This window comes from Ambystoma mexicanum, chromosome 2q, assembly GCF_040938575.1.
Source record: "Ambystoma mexicanum isolate Mex_15411 chromosome 2q, UKY_AmexF1_1, whole genome shotgun sequence".
Lineage (NCBI taxonomy): Eukaryota > Metazoa > Chordata > Amphibia > Caudata > Ambystomatidae > Ambystoma > Ambystoma mexicanum.
This window is the reverse complement of record NC_090924.1, coordinates 152,626,357-152,644,243: the sequence shown is the minus strand read 5'-3', so window position 1 is coordinate 152,644,243 and position 17,887 is coordinate 152,626,357. Positions and strand designations below refer to the sequence as shown.

The 17,887-nt window shown below is 50.9% G+C and overlaps 1 protein-coding gene across 3 annotated transcripts in view; it reads left to right on the top strand.

Annotated features, from left to right (window-relative positions):
• GUK1 (guanylate kinase 1) overlaps positions 1-17,887 on the top strand; it is a 345,694-nt gene that overhangs the window by 281,667 nt on the left and 46,140 nt on the right. For all 3 annotated transcript variants that reach the window (XM_069647070.1, XM_069647072.1, XM_069647071.1), the window contains exon 5: positions 9,670-9,808. In XM_069647070.1, coding sequence (XP_069503171.1) covers positions 9,670-9,808 — 139 coding nt within the window. The remainder of the gene's footprint in view (positions 1-9,669; positions 9,809-17,887) is intronic.

Here is a 17,887-nt window from a genome sequence, read left to right as displayed (position 1 = left end):
TCGACAGATTCCAAGGAGGTGTCTCGAGTCGGCCAAGTGGTGCTACGCAACCTGTTTGTTTGAGGTCTGTTCCTGAGGTATTTATTGCTTTTGTTGAGCCATGCCACCTCCTGTGGTTGTGTATATGTACTGCTGTGTAATGATTATTCATGAGTATGGGAATCCATGGGGAATCCATGCTGGGGAAGGTTTAAGTTACTTACCTGTAACTATTGTTCTCCAGCATGGGTCTGGCATGTATTCACATGCAAATCCTCCCCTCTGTGCCTCTTCTTGAAACATACTTCCACTTTATCTGTAGATGCTAACCTGGGGTCGAGCTTAGGGAGAGGACTGTCATTAATGGGGGCAGTATGACCCAGAGGACAATGATTGGTTTATACGAGAAATACAGTTTTAAAGTTAAAGTGAAATTGTTTTTCTTTTACTGAGGATTCCCAGCCTGACGACGGGGAATAGTCATAAACATGTGAATCCATGCCAGACCAATGCTGAAGAACAAAAGTTACAAGTAAGTAACTTAAACCTTCCCATAGATTCACACACTCAAGGGTTCTTCCTCATCACTTGACTTTCTTAATAATTCACAGTTCAGTCACTTTTCAAACCCAAGGGGTATGTTTTCCTTCCCCTGGGTTTCACACACTTTCAAGTGGCTGTCTTAATGCCTTTCTTTGTAACTGGTTGTGGGTCCTCGACTTGTAACCATCTTGCCTGGTATACTCGACTGCCAGGACTTTACAACGTGCAAGTCTTACTTTATAACTGGTTCGTCCTTTGTAACCTTCTTGCCTGGTATACTCTCCTGAAAGTCTTATTCTCTTTGGCTTTAGAGGTGTGTCTCCAGACTTTCGACCGGCTACCTGGTATACTTTATGGCCAGGACATATTCCACATGTAACACAATTCAGTACTGATAAGTATTGGGTTCTCAACCCTCTTTGCTTTGACTTCTTTTCAAAGGCGCCCGGCGTACCAGCTCTCCTGCCTGGGTTTGCCTTCTCTCGGCCTGTGGTATACGCGGTTTTAGTGTAACTAAACAATAATGGCTCTACTTACACCCCCAGTAGTTGAACTGCTTTTATGCAGCTAGTTTATTCAGCTTTAATGATACAGAAACTAACTAGAAAAAAAAACGTATCAACAAGATTACCAAACTGTTCAGCTCTGTGCTGCATTAATAATTCCGGACAGCCAATATAATGCTGCTTCACCCCTTGTCTGCATTAACAATGGCTCCCATCGGATGTTAAATACAGCAGTTCCTTAGTTCTTTGCATGTCCCAGAAAATGTATTCTTTGCTATGCTAAGTAACAATTAGCTTAGCGTATCGCAGAATTCATGCTTTCATGCCATGGGCAAGCAAGGATTTCTTGAGCATTTAGCCTCTTCCTTCTCTTCTCAGTCATGGGTGTGAGGGCAGGGAAAATACAATATTATGGTGTTGGTATTCTAATGCTCACTTGACATTTTCTGGCTTCAAAATTCTTTATCCCAAGCATACATATTGTTTTTGAGTGTGGCCTAGCTTCGAGAAGCAACGTGAGTGCTTTACAGCGGTATGCACCAATAGAGATACATAACAAACACTTGTGTACAGGGGCGTTATAAATGACCATATCTTAAATATAACGGAGCGCTTTACCGAGGTGCACAACATTACAGATGCATAACGGAGCTCTTTTCAGTAGTAACACAACAGATCTACAGCTGGTGTTGGGATACAGGGGGGGGACAGAGGAGGGGTACAATTTTACCAGGTGGCGGGGAGGAGAGTGGCGGTCGGCATCTAGCGAGTCTGTTGGCGTGAGTGGCAACGTGATCGCCTAGGTGCTGAGGAGGAGAGACTCCTTGACGAGTTGGGTCTTGAGTTCTTTTCTGAATTGTAGGAGCCTGGGGGCAAGTCCGATGCTGATAGGGGAGGCTTGTTTTCTGACCCTTTCCTTTTTGCAGCAGCAGATTTTAAGTCTGCACGTGTCCTGGCTTTTGGTAGTGCGTTGTCTGCCAGAGATGCAGAGTTTCTCTGAGGTAGCTGTGTGACTTGAGTGCGACTGCCTTATGGATGATACAGCAAGACTTGAAGGTGATTTGTGTGTACAGTGGGAGCCAGTTAAGGTCGATGAGGTGTGGTGATGTGGTTGTATCTGTGTAGACCCTTCATGAGGCGTGCTGCCGTGTGTAGGACTCTTCGAGGGGATTGGGTCCTCCGACGTATTCCATATCTGACAGTAATCGCAACAGCTTTGCTGCTTCGGAAAAGCTTTCTGCGACCTGCGTCGATGACATCGATACGCCGCTCTCGAGGACCTCCTCCGACGGCCGACATCACTGGATGTTATAAGTAGGACGCACAACGCCAGTAGCCTCGTTCCATTTTTTTCGCGAACATGTTCGCTTCGGAGATCTCGGCGCGCCTCGACTCTTTGGAGTTTGTTCTTTATCGCTTCTTCCATCCTCTTCATTTGTGAAGGTATCTTTCGTGATGTCTACCTCGTCTTCCACCCCGCGTGCAGGCTTTAAGAAGTGCGGGGACTGTGGGTCCAAGATGTCGGTGACGGACTCCCACAACGCCTGCCTCTGGTGCCTCGGGGAGGCCCATGACACGGATGATTGTGTCGACTGCAAGTCGCTTGCATCCAAAGCCTTGCGGGAGCGCAAGAAGAAACTGTCGGTAGGTAAGGTGTCCAAGCCACGGAAGTTGAGGTCGGCGGGGCTTTCGACGGATGGTTCGAGAGGCGACTCTCAGCATAGTCGTCGAAGTCCAGTGGGTCTCTGTCCTGGAGTAGGTCCCGCCACTCCTCTGCCTCTTCGAGGCACTCCCCGAAGCGCTGTCATCGGTCGCCTTCCCCGTCCTCATCTGAGGACTCCGCCCGTCGGCGGGTCGCTTATCCCACCAAGCATGCGACGCCGGAGGAATGGGCTTCCTTCGGTAAGAAAATGCTAGCAATTCTCGAATCGCAGGGCACTGGTCCATCTGCGCCTCCGAGTGGGGTCGGTCATGATCAGTCGAGAGACATCACTCGTACGCCTTTGGGCTCGGGTGGTCCGCACGATTCGTGGGAATGGTCCCGCTCGGACAAGGGGAATCGTTCTCGTCATGCCCGTTCCAGGTCCCGGTCCTCGACGCGCTTGAGACCGTGTGCACCTGTGGTGTCTTCGAGGAAGACGTTAACGCCTGTGGTGCCAAGGTCATCGACTGACTCTTTCGAGGCTCTGCCTCCGAAGAAGTCGATGCCGTTGGTGCCCAGGCTGTCGAGGGACACGCTCGGGGCTCCGCCCTCGAGCCCTGTGTCGATGCTGTCGGCGCCGCGTTCGGCGTCGATGCTGATTCACTCGACGCCCTCAACGCCTTTCGAGGCTGTTTCGACGGCGGTACCCCAGGGCACAGTGGAACCCCCTAGAAAGGCTCTGGCCAAGGTCAAGCATGGCTTTGTCCCCCATTCTGTGCCCTCTTACTGCCATCTTGAGCACATTTCAGAGGTGGATGAGGGCTCTGATGATGGCATGGTTCCTGATACGGTGCCAGATGAGATTCTCTCGGCCCCTAGCCAAATTGAGGACCTGCGTCAGTCGCTGCACGACACCAGTGGTCTGGACACCTCTCTGGAGGTGGAGTTTTGTAGGCTTGAGCCTGGCACTCATGCCGACTCCTCTTACCAGCGCCTTATGTCTAGGGTCACCGAGTACTTGGGGTGGTCTGCTCCCCCAGGGGATTTTCTTCAGGATAACCTTACGGATATCCTCAACGAAGGTCCATCAACTGACCCGGTACTGCCGTTCCATATGGCTCTACAGAGGAGGGTGGCGGCGGCTTGGACTGCTCCGGAAAGTCTCCCGGCAGTGGGCAAGTCTTTGCCGCGAAAATACCGCCCAGCCAGTAGCGACCCCTGCTACTTGACTAAGCACCCCACCCCAGAGAGTTTGGTGTAGGCGGCTAAGGCCCCAGCAAAGCAGGCGTCGTATCCTACCATCCCTCCTGATGGGGACGACAAGTGTTTTGATGGTTGTGCGAAGAAAGTGTTTTCTTCAGGGGGTATGGCGCTTCAGGCGGCCAACTCCGTATGTGCCTTGTCACGTTTCACGCACATTCTATGGAACGGTTTCCTTAGCGGCTGAACATATTCCCGAGGGAGACGAACGGGATGGTTTCCTTGCCATGGTTCAGGATGGCAAGGATGCCATGTGCGAGGCCGTTCAGTCTGGTTTGGACGTGGCAGATTGCGTCAGCCGGTCCATGGCGGCGAGCACCGTAATACACAGGTTTGCGTGGTTGCGTAAGTCGGGGTTTGCTCCTGATGTGCAGGCCCGGCTCCCCAACATGCCCTTTGACGGTGAACATCTTTTTGGCAGCAAGGCTGACTAGAGCCTTGAGAGGTTGCAGACCTCTAAAGCTGCAGCGAAGTCGTTGGGCGCTGCAGTTTGACAACCTCCGCCTTTTCGTCCTAGGGGACAGCAATGGAGGGGGGGGGTTCCTTTCGTTATTACTCATCCTTTGGTAAAGTGAGAGAAGCTGCCAGTCAAAGGGGCCACCGTAGGAGTGCCAGACGTGGAAAACAAGGTACTGGAGGTGTCAAGACCGCTCAGGCAGTTGCCTCTTTTCCCTCAGGCAACGCCGCAGCCACTTCAGCTCAGTCATGAGGCCATGTCCCATGGTTCGCCGGTTTGGGGAAGGCTGGCGCAGCATCTTGTAGAGTGGCGTGCCATTAATTCAGATGTGTGGGTTCTGGAGATCATAACCCATGGCTACTGTCTTCCTTTCTGGCAGAGGCCTCACGACAATCCACCGGGGAATCTCTTTGAAGAGTCTGGATCCGCTCCTTGCGCAGGAAATTCAATCCCTGCTGGAGAAAGGTGCCATAGAACTGGTGCCTGTAGCGGAGAGGAACAAGGGATGCTATTCCCCTTATTTTTTGATTTCCAAGAAAGACGGGGGATTGAGACCCATCATGGACTTGAGCGGTTTGAACAAAATCCTCAGGAAGGACAAGTTCAAGATGGTTACTCTCTCTCTCAAGTCCTCCAGGCCCTTCAACTTCAGGACTGGTTGGTGTCTCTCGACCTCAAGGACGCTTATTTTCATGTGCCGATCCTTCCAAAGCACAAGAGGTACCCGAGGTTCGTGGTTGGCGACTCGCACTTTCAGTTTCGGGTCCTGCCGTTCGGATTGACCTCCGCCCCAAGGGTCTTCACCAAGCTCATGGTAGTGGTGGCAGTGCATCTCAGAAAAGGGGGATTCACGTTTACCCCTACCTGGCTGATTGGTTGATCACGGTGGACTCTCCAGAGCAAGTCCTGGATCATCTGTCAGTCACCTGCCACTCCCTCCACAAGCTGGGCTTCTCCCTCAACTTAAAGAAGTCACCTTTGACACCAACTCAGAGGCTCCAGTACATCGGAGCAGTGCTCGACACGTCACTGGGGCAGTGTTTTCCTTCCCAGGTGGGGGCTCATCACATTCAGCAGAGGGTGCACAAGTTTCAGCTTGCCCAGAGTCTCCCAGCGTTCGAGTTCTTGAGATTGCTCGGCCTCATGGCATCCTGCATTCTTCTGGTGCCAGAGGCCAGGTTGCGGATGAGATCTTTGCAATGGGCACTCAAGCTCCAGTGGTCTCAGTCAGGTGCCGTCCTCGGTCGCCCAGGACCTTCTGTGGTGGGCCGTCGAAGGAAATCTGATGAAGGGGGCTCCTTTTTGGCTACCCTGGCCAGAGGTGACGATCGTGACGGACGCATCCCTCACAGGATGGGGAGCTCATGCCAACAAGTTGACAGTCGGCGGTCGTTGGTCCCTGCATTTCTGCCGACTGTGCGGGGAAAGAATGTCCTGATCCTGACTGACAACAGGGTGGCCATGCACTACCTCAACAAAAAGGCGGGGGCAGGGTCACTTCCTCTGTGCAGGGAGGCGATGCAGCTCTGGTTCTGGGCAATCCAGCAGGAAGTTTCGATCTCGGCAGTTCATCTGGCCGGAGAGGAAAACGAGACGGCGGATGCGCTGAGCAGGCAGAGTGCAATCTCTCACGAGTGGGATTTGACTCAGGAGATTCTTCTGGAGAACTTCGCCCTTTGGGGGGACCTCTCAAGTGGATCTCTTTGCCTCCAGTGTCAAACGGAAGTGCGAAAGGTTCTGATTGTGGGAATTTCCTCCAAGAGGAGCCTTGGGAGATGCTTTCGTGGTGGAGTGGTTTTTCCCATTGCTGTACGCGTTTCCTCCAGTCCCCGTCATCCCGCAAGTGCCGCAGAGGTTACGAATGTTCGGTTCCCGGATGATCCTCATTGCTCCGGTGTGGGCCTGGAGGACGTGGTACCCAGACCTTCTCGACTTGTCCATCTGCCCTCCACGTCGTCTTCCCTACCGAGACAATCTGCTCTCACGGGAGGGGGGGGGGGGGTCAGGTTCTCCATCCAGAGGTCAGATCCCTCAACCTTCATGCTTGGTTTCTGAAAGGTTGAGGGATAAGGATTGGGACCTCCCTGAAGACGTGATTGAGGTGTTTCTTTCGGCCAGAAGGCCCGCAACGAAGTCCCTGTACCGTTGCCGTTGGCGAAAGGTCTGCGACTGGTGCAGGGTTAAGAATGTGGATCCTTTTGCATGTGACATTCCTGTGGTTCTGTCTTTTTTGCTTTCTTTAGCCCACATGGGCTTGCAAGTGGGTACAGTTAAAGGTTACCTGGCGGCGCTGTCCATATTTAAGCGCTCGTCTGAAGAGTGTTCTTATTTTAAAATTCCTTTAATTTCTAAGTTTCTAAAAGGGCTCACTAATGTATTCCCTCCGTCACCTTTCCAGGTGCCTGGTTGGGATTTGAACCTTGTCCTCAAGTTTCTGATGGGTGCTCCGTTTGAGTATTTGCATTCTTGCCCTTTGAGACTGTTAACTCTTAAAACTGTATTTTTGGTTGCGGTCACTTCCGCTCGTAGAGTGAGTGAGTTACAGGCACATTCAGTTAAGCCACCCTTCAGTGTATTTCATAAGGACAGGGTTGTCCTTATAGTTCGTCCTTCCTTTCTTCCGAAGGTGGTGTCGGAATTTCATTTAGGCCAGAAGGTTGTTCTTCCGGCATTTCATCCTCCTCCACATCCTGGTAAGGAAGAGAGGCTCCATAGGCTCAATCCTAGGAGGGCTTTAAGCTTTTATATTTCACGCATATCCTGGGTCCGAGTGGACGATCAACTCTTCATTGGTTACGCTGGTAAGCGTTTGGGACAAGCTGTCACTAAGCAGACTTTGTCTCGCTGGATTATTCTGGCTATTTCTGAGTGTTACCACTTGGCGTGTAAGGACCCACCAGTCGGCTTGCGGGCCCATTCTACCAGGGGTATGGCTGCCTCTACTGCCCTACAGAGGGTTGTTCCTATTCGTAACATCTGTGACGCAGCCACCTGGGCTTCGGGCCATACTTTTGTACCTCACTACTCCCTTGATTCCATCCATGGGCAGGATCTGGCCTTTGGCAAGGCGGTCCTTTGCTCCGCAATTTGATTGGGCATTCTAAATTTCTTTTGCTAAATTCTTTTCCCACCTCCTTGCATTGGTACTGCTTTGGGAGTCTGTCATAGATATGGAATACGTCGGAGGACCAATCCCCTAGAAGAACAAGTTACACTCTTACCTGGTAACGTTCTTTCGATGGGATGGTCCGACGACGTATTCCATAAAGCTCCCTCTCTGCCTTCCCCGGTACAGATTTTCTTATGCGATTGCAGCTTACATTTCCGCAAGGCTTTGTGTGGTCAGACTGGCAGAAGACTGGTGCCACACGTTCTGGGGAGAAAACTACAACTGAGGCTACCGGCGTCGTGCGTCCTACTTATTACATCCAGTGACGTCGGCCGTCTGAGGAGGTCCTCGAGGGTGGCATATCGACGTCATCGACGCAGGACGCAGACGCCGAAAGATTTTCCGAAGCAGCACAGCTGTGGTGATTACTGTCATAGATATGGAATACGTCGTCGGACCATCCCATCGAAAGAACGTTACCAGGTAAGAGAGTAACTTGGTCTTCTCAGGGGCACAAGGGAGGATGATGGGAGGCCTTCGAGGAGGGCATTGCCCTCATCCAGGTGGGATAGGACCAGTGCTTGAGCAGTGGATGTAAAGCTGTCCAGAGGGAGGAAGGGCTTGACTTGTTGCAGGAGGAACATGTGATACCAAGCTGTCGTAATTTTCTTAACTATGTGTCTTGAAGGAGAGGTGTTTGTTTATGTGGAACCAAAGGGACTTCACACAGGAGGTGAGCTTGGGTGTGAAGCCCTCCGAGTTCATGGTTGACAGCTATGTCTGGGTGTTCAGTGGTGTTGGTGAGGAGTAGGAATTCGGTTTTGGAGGGGTTGAGCTTCAAGTATGCACTGGACATCTAAGCCGACAAGCGACCCGTTTTCAATATTGTTCTCATGTATTCCAATTACCTCAAGTATTTCACTTTGCCTCTCTCGCGCTGTTTCTATGACCCGGCATACACTTTCAGGCAATCCGATAATCCATTCACTTTCTCTGGGTTTATCGGGCTGTTTCAGTGTCTCTCGCGTCTCTCCTCCATACGCTTCGGGTTGCTGACTTGGTGTGCGTCCTGTTAATTGGCTGGCTCTCGTTTTACTTTCTTCTGCTGCATACAGCCCACGCGCCTCAGGTCCTAAAATGGTCCCATCTATTGATACTCACTTGATCTACTTCGGAAGTATGACGACCCTTCCAGATTTTGGCTGTTGGTTGCACACTGATCTCCGATTTATGCCCGCCATTGCCATGAGTCATTGAAGCACTGGATTTAGGGTGCTTACACATGTAAAAGTACAATTGGACATGAACAGTAAAATATAAAAAATATAGATTAATTTCTCACTTTCTTCCTAAAGTGCAGTAACTGATTTTGATTCAAAAGAATCTAATTGTTTGGCCGTTTAAGCAGAGTCTGTCAGGGGGTGGGTGTCCCATCACAGGACAGAAATGCTACATTTAATTGGCCATCTTTTGCCAAACCAGCAAATGTTTCTTTCTGCCCGACAGGTAACTAATTATTCATAAAATCTTTCCCGGGGAGATGTTGCAGAATAGACCATGAAGGTCTATGGTAGCATCCAGTGATCTGACCTGGATTTGGAGGAATATCCTGCTTTTGTTACTGTGGAAAAAACAAAAGCCGTAATTTCCAAATATTCATAGCCCATTATTCCTGACAAAGCAGACTGTGACCACCTCAAGAAGGGCATGCAGAGATGTTCGACTTTGCAGCTATTCTTTTTTCACTTTGTCCAGAAGTGATTTGCACAATTGTTGTATATGCAAGGCCATATTTGTTGCAGTCATTATTGTAGTATCTTGAATGCTACCCTGTGTGCATGTCGTAGCTGTGATGCTTAGTGTTCTTGGTGCATGTTAAGTAGGAGTGTGATATGTCAGTTTCCTTCTGAATGCCTGCCCTGAGTGGTTGGTCCGGGGATGCACCTCCCTCCTATTTATCTATGTAATGGGAGCAGTTTCGCTCTTTTATTCTATTGTGCTATTTCCTTAAATATACTACATGTCCGATTGTTTTTTCCATCATTGGCCTCTGCAATCAACCACCGGAAGCTGAAAAAAATAGTAAAGCTAACATTTTTCAGCACACACTGTAATTCCAAATCAATGTAGCCTCTTTTAATATAGCGTGCTCTTGTGTTCTGTCTCTATCTAGCAAAGCTGCAGTCCAGGCTGTGCAGGCACAGAATCAGATCTGCGTATTGGATATTGATATTCAGGGTGTGAAGAATATTAAGAAAACTGATTTGAAGCCCATCTACATATCTGTTTTTCCTCCGTCTGTTGAGGCTCTGGTAAGCTGATTTGCTCTTGGTGTTACCATTTTAGTCAGAAAAACTGATTCTTGTCTTCAGTTGAAAGAACTGTTTGTTTATATTTGCCCGTTTCTCATTTTGTGGCAGGCGATGAGGGAATGACTGATTAAAAAATGATCCCAAATGATATCCCTTTCCTCCATAATTGAGAGACGTCGCTGGGGGTCAGAACCAGAACAGCATAGATTTACAAAGCGAAAACCATTCCTGGTGCATGTGACCACAACTTTGAGTAGCATCCCCTTTTGCATGCAACTGGCCCTGTGTCGGTCCTTTTCTATGCACAAATGGCATGTGCACATCAAGCGCAGCAGTGCTCCTTTGTGTTTCTAAATTTCTCATTTTGCCCCTTTGTGTTATGGCCCATGGGCCAGAATTTTGGTGCTGCGCATCCTGAAAATTCAATTTTGCCTTCACGGATCCCCATGCACCGGACCATTTTTGGCATGATTTTGTGTTGGAGGACATCCTGTCATGAAGGGTTCTTCTCCACAAGCTGTTTGGTGGTAGGAACACTTGTATGCTTCTTGGTCAGATGCCTTTTAGACATTGGCAAGAGGGAGAGTAAGAAATGTTTATTCTCATAGGTATGAATAAGATTTCTTGGGTGTTGTCCAACGAGTGTGTGTGCCCAGCAAACCTTTATAGTGGCTAACTTCAAGGTGCCACAAACGCCTGATTTGGGCACTCTGGGAGGAGAACTCTGTAGATTTAAAACTAGTGCTTCTCTGGGGTGTGGCTTGGAGCCGACGCGATGCAGTCGCTCCTATAAAGCCGCCCATGGACGGCCTGCTGCTACAGCTAAAATTGTGCGGTTCCTGTGGCCTATACGATCCATCGACACCAGCTATGTGGATCGGAACCGATGGGGCACTAGCAGCTCAAAGATGAAAGCCGGGAGAGGGAGCACTATGTCCGTACTCGTCGCCTTAATCCCGGTGACCCCCCCCCCACCCACCCTGCCGCTCCGAGAATCCAAGATGGCGGGCGCACATATGATGGCGTCCGCAGTCAGGAGTCGGAGGTGATCCTCCCCGTAGCACTCGAGCTGGAGGGGACGGACGAACATCCGGATATCCAGACAAGCAGGGACTTTCCATCGGCTGGTGAGGGCTGCCCGGGCCCCCCCCCCCTGGAATCGGCGAGGAGCCCCGCATGCACCGGCCCCGTTGTGCACCCTCTCCCTTTTCCTTCTGGGGCGACCCGGCCCACGCCGCGATACAGCTACACATCCAGCGGACGGAGATCTACGCGGCTGCGTTAGTGGCCCCCCCCCCGGGTGCTCGGTGGGGCCTACCTTCGGGCCCATGGACATATGCAATGGCACTAGAAGCGATTCAATTTCCTGGAGCGGAGATGGGAGACCCTCCCCCCAACGGTTAGCGGCGGGAGCCTTCAGCAGGAGCCCCTTGAGAGATTTAAGGTAGGCCTAGCCCGCATGCTCTTCTCCCTGAGCTCTTCCTGGGGCGCCCCGGCCCACGGTCCTGCTGCCCGCGGATAAGGCCTACATCCCGCATGGGCAGGGCTTCTTAGCCTCTGGGGGCCACATGAGCAGCTCCCATAGCAACTCTTCTTCACCTCTACATCGCTGCCGGCGGCCATTGTCCCGCCGCTGACAACCAGCGTGATGTCCAAGCAACAAAAGACCACCAAGTCTTCGGACATAGCAACTCTGCTGACCGCTTGTGACAAAGCTAAAAAACAAGATTCATGCCTCTCTATCTCACGGGAATCCCTAGATAACAAGGGACCTTTGGCGACCAAAGAAGATATACGTGAATTCATGGCGGATATCAAATCAAAATTTCGCTCTTGTATGGCGGAACTCGCAACTAAACTGGAAAGCACAGATAGTCTCAGAGGTTGAATAAAGAGTGGGAGTTGTTGAGGATCATATCCAAGACCATGCCTCCGCGCTAACTGAGGTCCAACGCTCAATCGGACTATTGCAGGACAAGTACGACATCCTGGAATACAAGCAAGAGGACGTCGAAAATGGGGCCCGGCGCAACAACCTCCGCATTCGGGGGTTTCCCACCTCTACCCCAGACAAGGGGTTGGCTGAATATGTGGGCCTCTTTTTCCAATCTCTTCTCCCTGACCTCGAAGATTCACTGCTTCTCCTAGATCGCACCCACAGGCTGAACCCCCGACGCGGAGTGGAATCGGATGGCCCCCCCGACGTCATTACTAGGGTGCACTTCTTTACTACGAAGGAAGCCATCTCGGCAATAAGCCGCTCTAAAGGCGAAATTACATTTCAAGGGACCTCCCTCCAGATCTTCCAGGACCTTTCTCCTCTTACTCTTCAAAAGAGGCGAGCCCTTCGCCCCTTAACCACCCTTCAGGCTCAAAAAATCCGCTACAGATGGCTCTTTCCCACAGCTTTGCAATTTTCCTACAAGGGCTCGCTCAGGAAAATTAGCCACCTGGAAGATGCTACCGACATCCTGCGCCCAGATGCTTCCAAACCCTCGTCTTTCCCGCCCTCCGAAGCAACGGCTGATTCAAACCTGGTGGCCTCCCCTAATCCCACACAAGACTCTTGGTCGAGGGTTCCAGTTTCCGGAAGAGGAAGTAGCGGATGCGACCCCATGATGGAGCTTCCACCTCGATCCCGGCTCCATGATCCGATCTGCACCCTCAGGAACACAGATAAGCTTCATCATTTAAGCAGTGGGCATTATACCACGGCCCATGCCTGGTTCCAAGGCACAGTCCATCTAGGAGTCCTTGGAACAAACCACTAAGATTACCTATAAGGTTAGCCATGTTGGCTACACACTGTTCTATGGCCCCGTTAGCCAAGGGAGGCATTAGACCCGCAAAAGGTCTGCCACCCTCGGTTAAAAATCAGCCCTCCCGCTGGCGGTCCGAGAAAAAAACCCCACAGGCAGGTTGGGGAATGGCTACACACTCCGCAACATGATGGCTGATCCCTCTACATATCCCCCTCTCCCACAGGACTCGTCAACCTCCCCGGACCTGGCCCCAGAACATCGAACTCTGAGGTTCGTCTCCCTGAATGTCAAGGGACTAAATTCACCCGCCAAACGCAAGTCCATCCTACAGAAGCTTCAGAATGACGGTGCAGCTGTGGCTATGCTACAAGAAACCCATCTGCTGCCGGCAGACCATAGCCGCCTGCTCTCCCGAAACTTTCCAAAGCAACTTTTCGCGTCTGGGAACTCCAAGAGGGGTGGCACAGCTATCCTATTTGGGATGGGACTGAACCCTCAAATTCTAGACTCTATAAGCTGCCCGGAGGGGCAGTACATGGCAGTGAAATGCCTACTACTAGGACAACTCTATTCTATAATCTCCGTATACGCACCCAACTCAGGCCAGGGCAGTTCTATGAATCCTTGAGTACAACTCTCCCTGTTTTTGGAAGGCCAGATAGTGATTGGAGGGGACTTCAATGGGGTCCCGGACCCCACGAAAGACAAGTCACACCCATCCAGTGCCGGAGACCTCACCATAGCCCTGGCTCTCCTACAACTATTTAGAACTTTGGGGGTGGTGGATTCATGGAGAGTACTCCACCCATCCGAAAGAGACTTTTCCTTTTATTCTTATGTCCACAGAACCTTCTCCAGGATAGATCTTCTCCTAGTGTCCCCACAAATCTTCACGTTTACCAACAATGTGACAATTTTGGCTCCAGAATCTTGTCTGATCACGCACTGGTGACCCTGGAAATCCGGGTGCAGGAACCAGCTTACCCCCCCCAACAGCGCAGATGGACTCTATATGATCCGATTCCAACTTCTTTAAGGAGAACCCCAGTGAGGACACCTCTACCGCCAACACTTGGGACACAATGAAGGCAGTAGTGCGGGGTGAACTGATTGCGCAAGGAGCGGCCGATCATAGACACAAGCGTCAAACTCGCCAGGGCCTTGAGGAAGACCTTAAAAATGCAGAAAGGACCCGTAAGGAGAAGGGCTGGACCCCTAAAACTCAGCGGGCCATCCGGGTAGCACAAAAAAAATCGAGGCCCACTATGCCGAATACACTGCCCACCAAATGGCAAAAGCAAAACAGTTTTACTATGCTAAAAACAACAAAGCAAATAAGCTACTAGTGGCCAAACTTGCCAAGGCGAAGAGGAACAATACAATTGTGGGCCTGCGGGACCAACGAGGCAAGGTCCATTACGCTGACAAAGAAGTGAACGAGGCAATAAAAGCTCTTAAATCCCGAGCCCCTCATGGGTATACAACCAGGTTTTACAAGATTTTCAAACCCCAACTATTAGCACCTTTGGTACAGTTATTTAACTCGTTCAGGACCACGGGCACTATAACCCGTCCGTGCAGGAGTCAATTACGGTCTTACTACCTAAACCTGGAGGCGATCCGAAGAACCCTGCATCATATAGACCCATTGCCCTGCTCACCATAGATGCTAATATTTACTCTGAAATCCTGGCATCACGTCTGTCTCGATTCTTGCCGGAGATAATCAGTGCGGATCAGAGTGGCTTCCTCAGACACCGCTCCACGGCCGACAACATTCGAAGAGCCTTGGATCTGGTGGAACTCGCCTCCCGAGATTCCCGGGAATTGGTGCTTCTGGCCCTGGACGCGACCAAGGCGTTTGACAAAGTGGATTGGACTTTCATGAGGCTCACCCTTGATGCTTTTGGATTTGGCCCGGAGTTCTGCACTATGACGCTGGCAAATTACAAAGCCCCCAAAACCCTTCTCGGAGTTGACGGCACCCTCTCCTCCCCCATCAACCTAACTTGCGGAACCCGACAGGGATGCCTGCTGTCGCCACTTCTCTTCGCTCTAATTATGGCACCGTTTGCCCAGCGGATTAGGTTGAACCCTGCAGTCGAAGGCTTTCAATCAGGCCCGGCACACCACAAGCTGGCCCTCTATGCAGATGATGTCCTCCTGACTATAACGAAACCCCGCTCCTCCCTCAAGCCCTGGCTGAGATAACGAGCTATGGCAGGGTCACAGGCTTCACAGTCAACTACCAGAAATCAGTCGCCATGGGAGTGGGTTTGACCCGAGAAGACCGAGAAGCCCTGGTTCCGCTGTGCCCAATACAATGGACGACCAAAGGAATTAGCTACTTGGAAGTTCAGATCCCGGCCAACCCAAGCGAGACCTATCGGGCTAATTTTCCCCCATTATTTACAAACTTGGAGTCAGATTTGAGACGCTGGGCGACACAGGAGATATCGCTGATGAGCCGTTTTACAGCCTGTAAGATGAACTTACTACCGAGATTTCTGTATGCATGCTCCACACTCCCGGTGCCGTTTCCGGCGCCAGCCCTTCAACGCTTACAGAGGAAAATGCTGCAGTTTATTTGGAGGGGGGAAAAGCCCAGGATCCCTAAATCCACGATGCTGGGCAACGCGAAACTGGGTGGCCTCGGGGTCCCTGACTTGCAGAAATACCAAATGGCGGCTCACCTGTCTTGTATCCAATCATGGCAAGTCCTCACCAACCGCCCTATATGGGTGGACCTCGAACAAGCGCAGTTATCCCTCCCGCTACGCTTTCTCCCACATGTGCCCCCCCCCCTCCGGAACGGCGACAGTGGCGGAATCTTCTGGCATCCACCAAACACACCATTTCGGTGTGGGACAAGGCGCTGAAACAGAAGAGGATCCCGACGGGGCTCAGCCCCCTCTCCCCAGTTTTTATGAACCCGACCTTCTCTCCTGGTCTGTCTCCCCGGAATTTTAAGGCCTGGATTGCAGGAGGCCTAGAGACCCTGGATCAACTTTTTGAAGGGGGCCAACCCTGCAAGTTTGAGCGATGCAAAGAACTATTTAGGATCCATGAACAAGATAGATTCACATATACCCAGCTACGCCATTGGTGCCCCCACCCACAGACTCGCCCGGCGGCTACTCGTCCCCCCACAGCCATCGAATTGACCCTCAATGAGCTCCCGCCCCGAGGAAGAATATCTACTCTATACAAGCGCCTCCAAACGGACTTCCTAACCTCCAAGACCCAGTATATGGCCCTATGGGAGGCAGACCTGGGCCATCCGATTGAAGACCAACAGTGGGTTGACATCTGGTCCCGGGCTCACACCTCCTCATCATGGATCACGAATCGAGAGTGCGCCTACAAGATCCTCCTCGGGTGGTACTTCCCTCCCCTAAGACTTCACCACATGAACTCCACGATCAACCCTCAATGCCGGAGGCAATGCGGCCAAATAGGCTCCTTCTTCCACATGTGGTGGTCCTGCCCCAAGGCCCAAGCCTTTTGGAAACAATGCCTGGCGATGATAGCGGACATCACTCGGGTGCGACTGCCCTTGGCCCCCGAACCTATCCTCCTTGAAGCACCGATCCCCGGGATCTACCCAAGGTCTGGCCCCAAGGCCAAACTATTATCGCAATGCCTACTTGCGGGTAGGAATGTGATGGCCCGCACCTGGAAAACGACGGAAGGCCCTCTCATGCCTTTCTGGTGGATGAAAGTCTGGGACATCCTGATTGCCGAGAAGGTGACAGCTGCCGGGGCAGGCACTTTGCATCACTTTCACAACATCTGGGGTCCGGTATTGGAGTTTGACCAAAGGTTCCCGGCCCTGTCTTTCAAGCCCCAACTGGCCAGGAGAACTATTCAGGATGGAGATCCCCCTACAGGGACGTGAAGAAGGAACTTGAGACCGAAGGGTGGGGTGGGAGGAGCGTCAAATGGTATTACTGTATGCTACATGTCGCAAGTGATTAAGCTTTGTATTGCCATAACCTGCCTGTTTAAAATAAACACGTTTAAAAAAAAAAAAATAAACGAGTGCTTCTCTATATGTACTGCTATGGTGGACTAATTCTGGCTCTCAGCCAAGGTGTCTGGAGGGTGGTGAGGAGGGATGGGTTTGAGGAGGGATGGGTTTGAGGCAATGTGACTTTGCACCCAGATAACCCACCAAGAGCCTACCAGAGCCTACAGATAGCTCTGCCTCCCCAGCCATACCAGAGCCCACACAGATTCCCTCTTGTGTGTGTGTGTGTAGCAAACTTGGAAGGGAGCTAGTCCATGCTCCTTGGGCCACTGGATAACCACACCGCTCCCATTCAAGTGATGGTATGCAAAATAGTGCACAGACAGCCTAAAGGTTTAGAGGATTGCAACGTGGTTGACAGACAAACCAATGGAAAATAAGATGCCTCTGCTGCATTGGGCAAGGCTGGTAGAGAACACAATACCCATTCAGCCATCTTTCTACCTTGAATAGTCTCATTGTAGAACCCATTAAATGGCTACACCTTTCGGTGTCATGAGACAACCAATGGAAGCATTTGTTTGGGTGTCCCTGCACCACCCTACTCCTTGATGTGTATGCTCCAAGAACATACAAAGGACAGTTGGGAGCCTCAGTCACTCACAACAGACGAAGTAATTACTGCAGAAAGCCTACTTTCTAAATGAGACCTTATCACCAAATCAGAACTTGGTAACCAATTTAACAAAAAGGACTAAAGCGTAAATCACAGTATTTCATGTCATAGAAATGTCTTTAATACATACAGTTAAAGGTATAATAAACATCAAAAACATAGCAAAATACATAACCATTGAAAACCTATTTCAGAAAAAATATATTTGACATTACATATACTGAATACTATTAATTTACAAACCTACAAGACAGAATGTTGGTAATTTAAATGCTGGGTCTGGAAATCCCAGAGACTGCTACTGTTGAGATGGGGAGGTTATGCAGCTGTCCGGAGTGGAAAACTCCATACAACTGGGTTGCTCCTTCAACAGGATGTTCGAGGCAAAAAAAATGTGGGAAACTCCCTTCATAATTACCCCAGGTATAAGCACCTGGACACCCATGTTCAGTCACACATGAGGCACTGAACCTCAAAGTAGAAGTATCCCTTGACACGCTTGCTTGAGAACACTGTGCTGCATGCAGATAGGCAATGCCAAGCTTTTGTTGTGCAGTGGCTGTTGGCACACTTGCTTTCAAGGTTGTTTAGACTTCACTGGCCTTGCAGGCTCCGTCGAATCCCCTGGCTCCTCGTCCTTCATCCCAGCATTGCTAATCACACCCATGGTG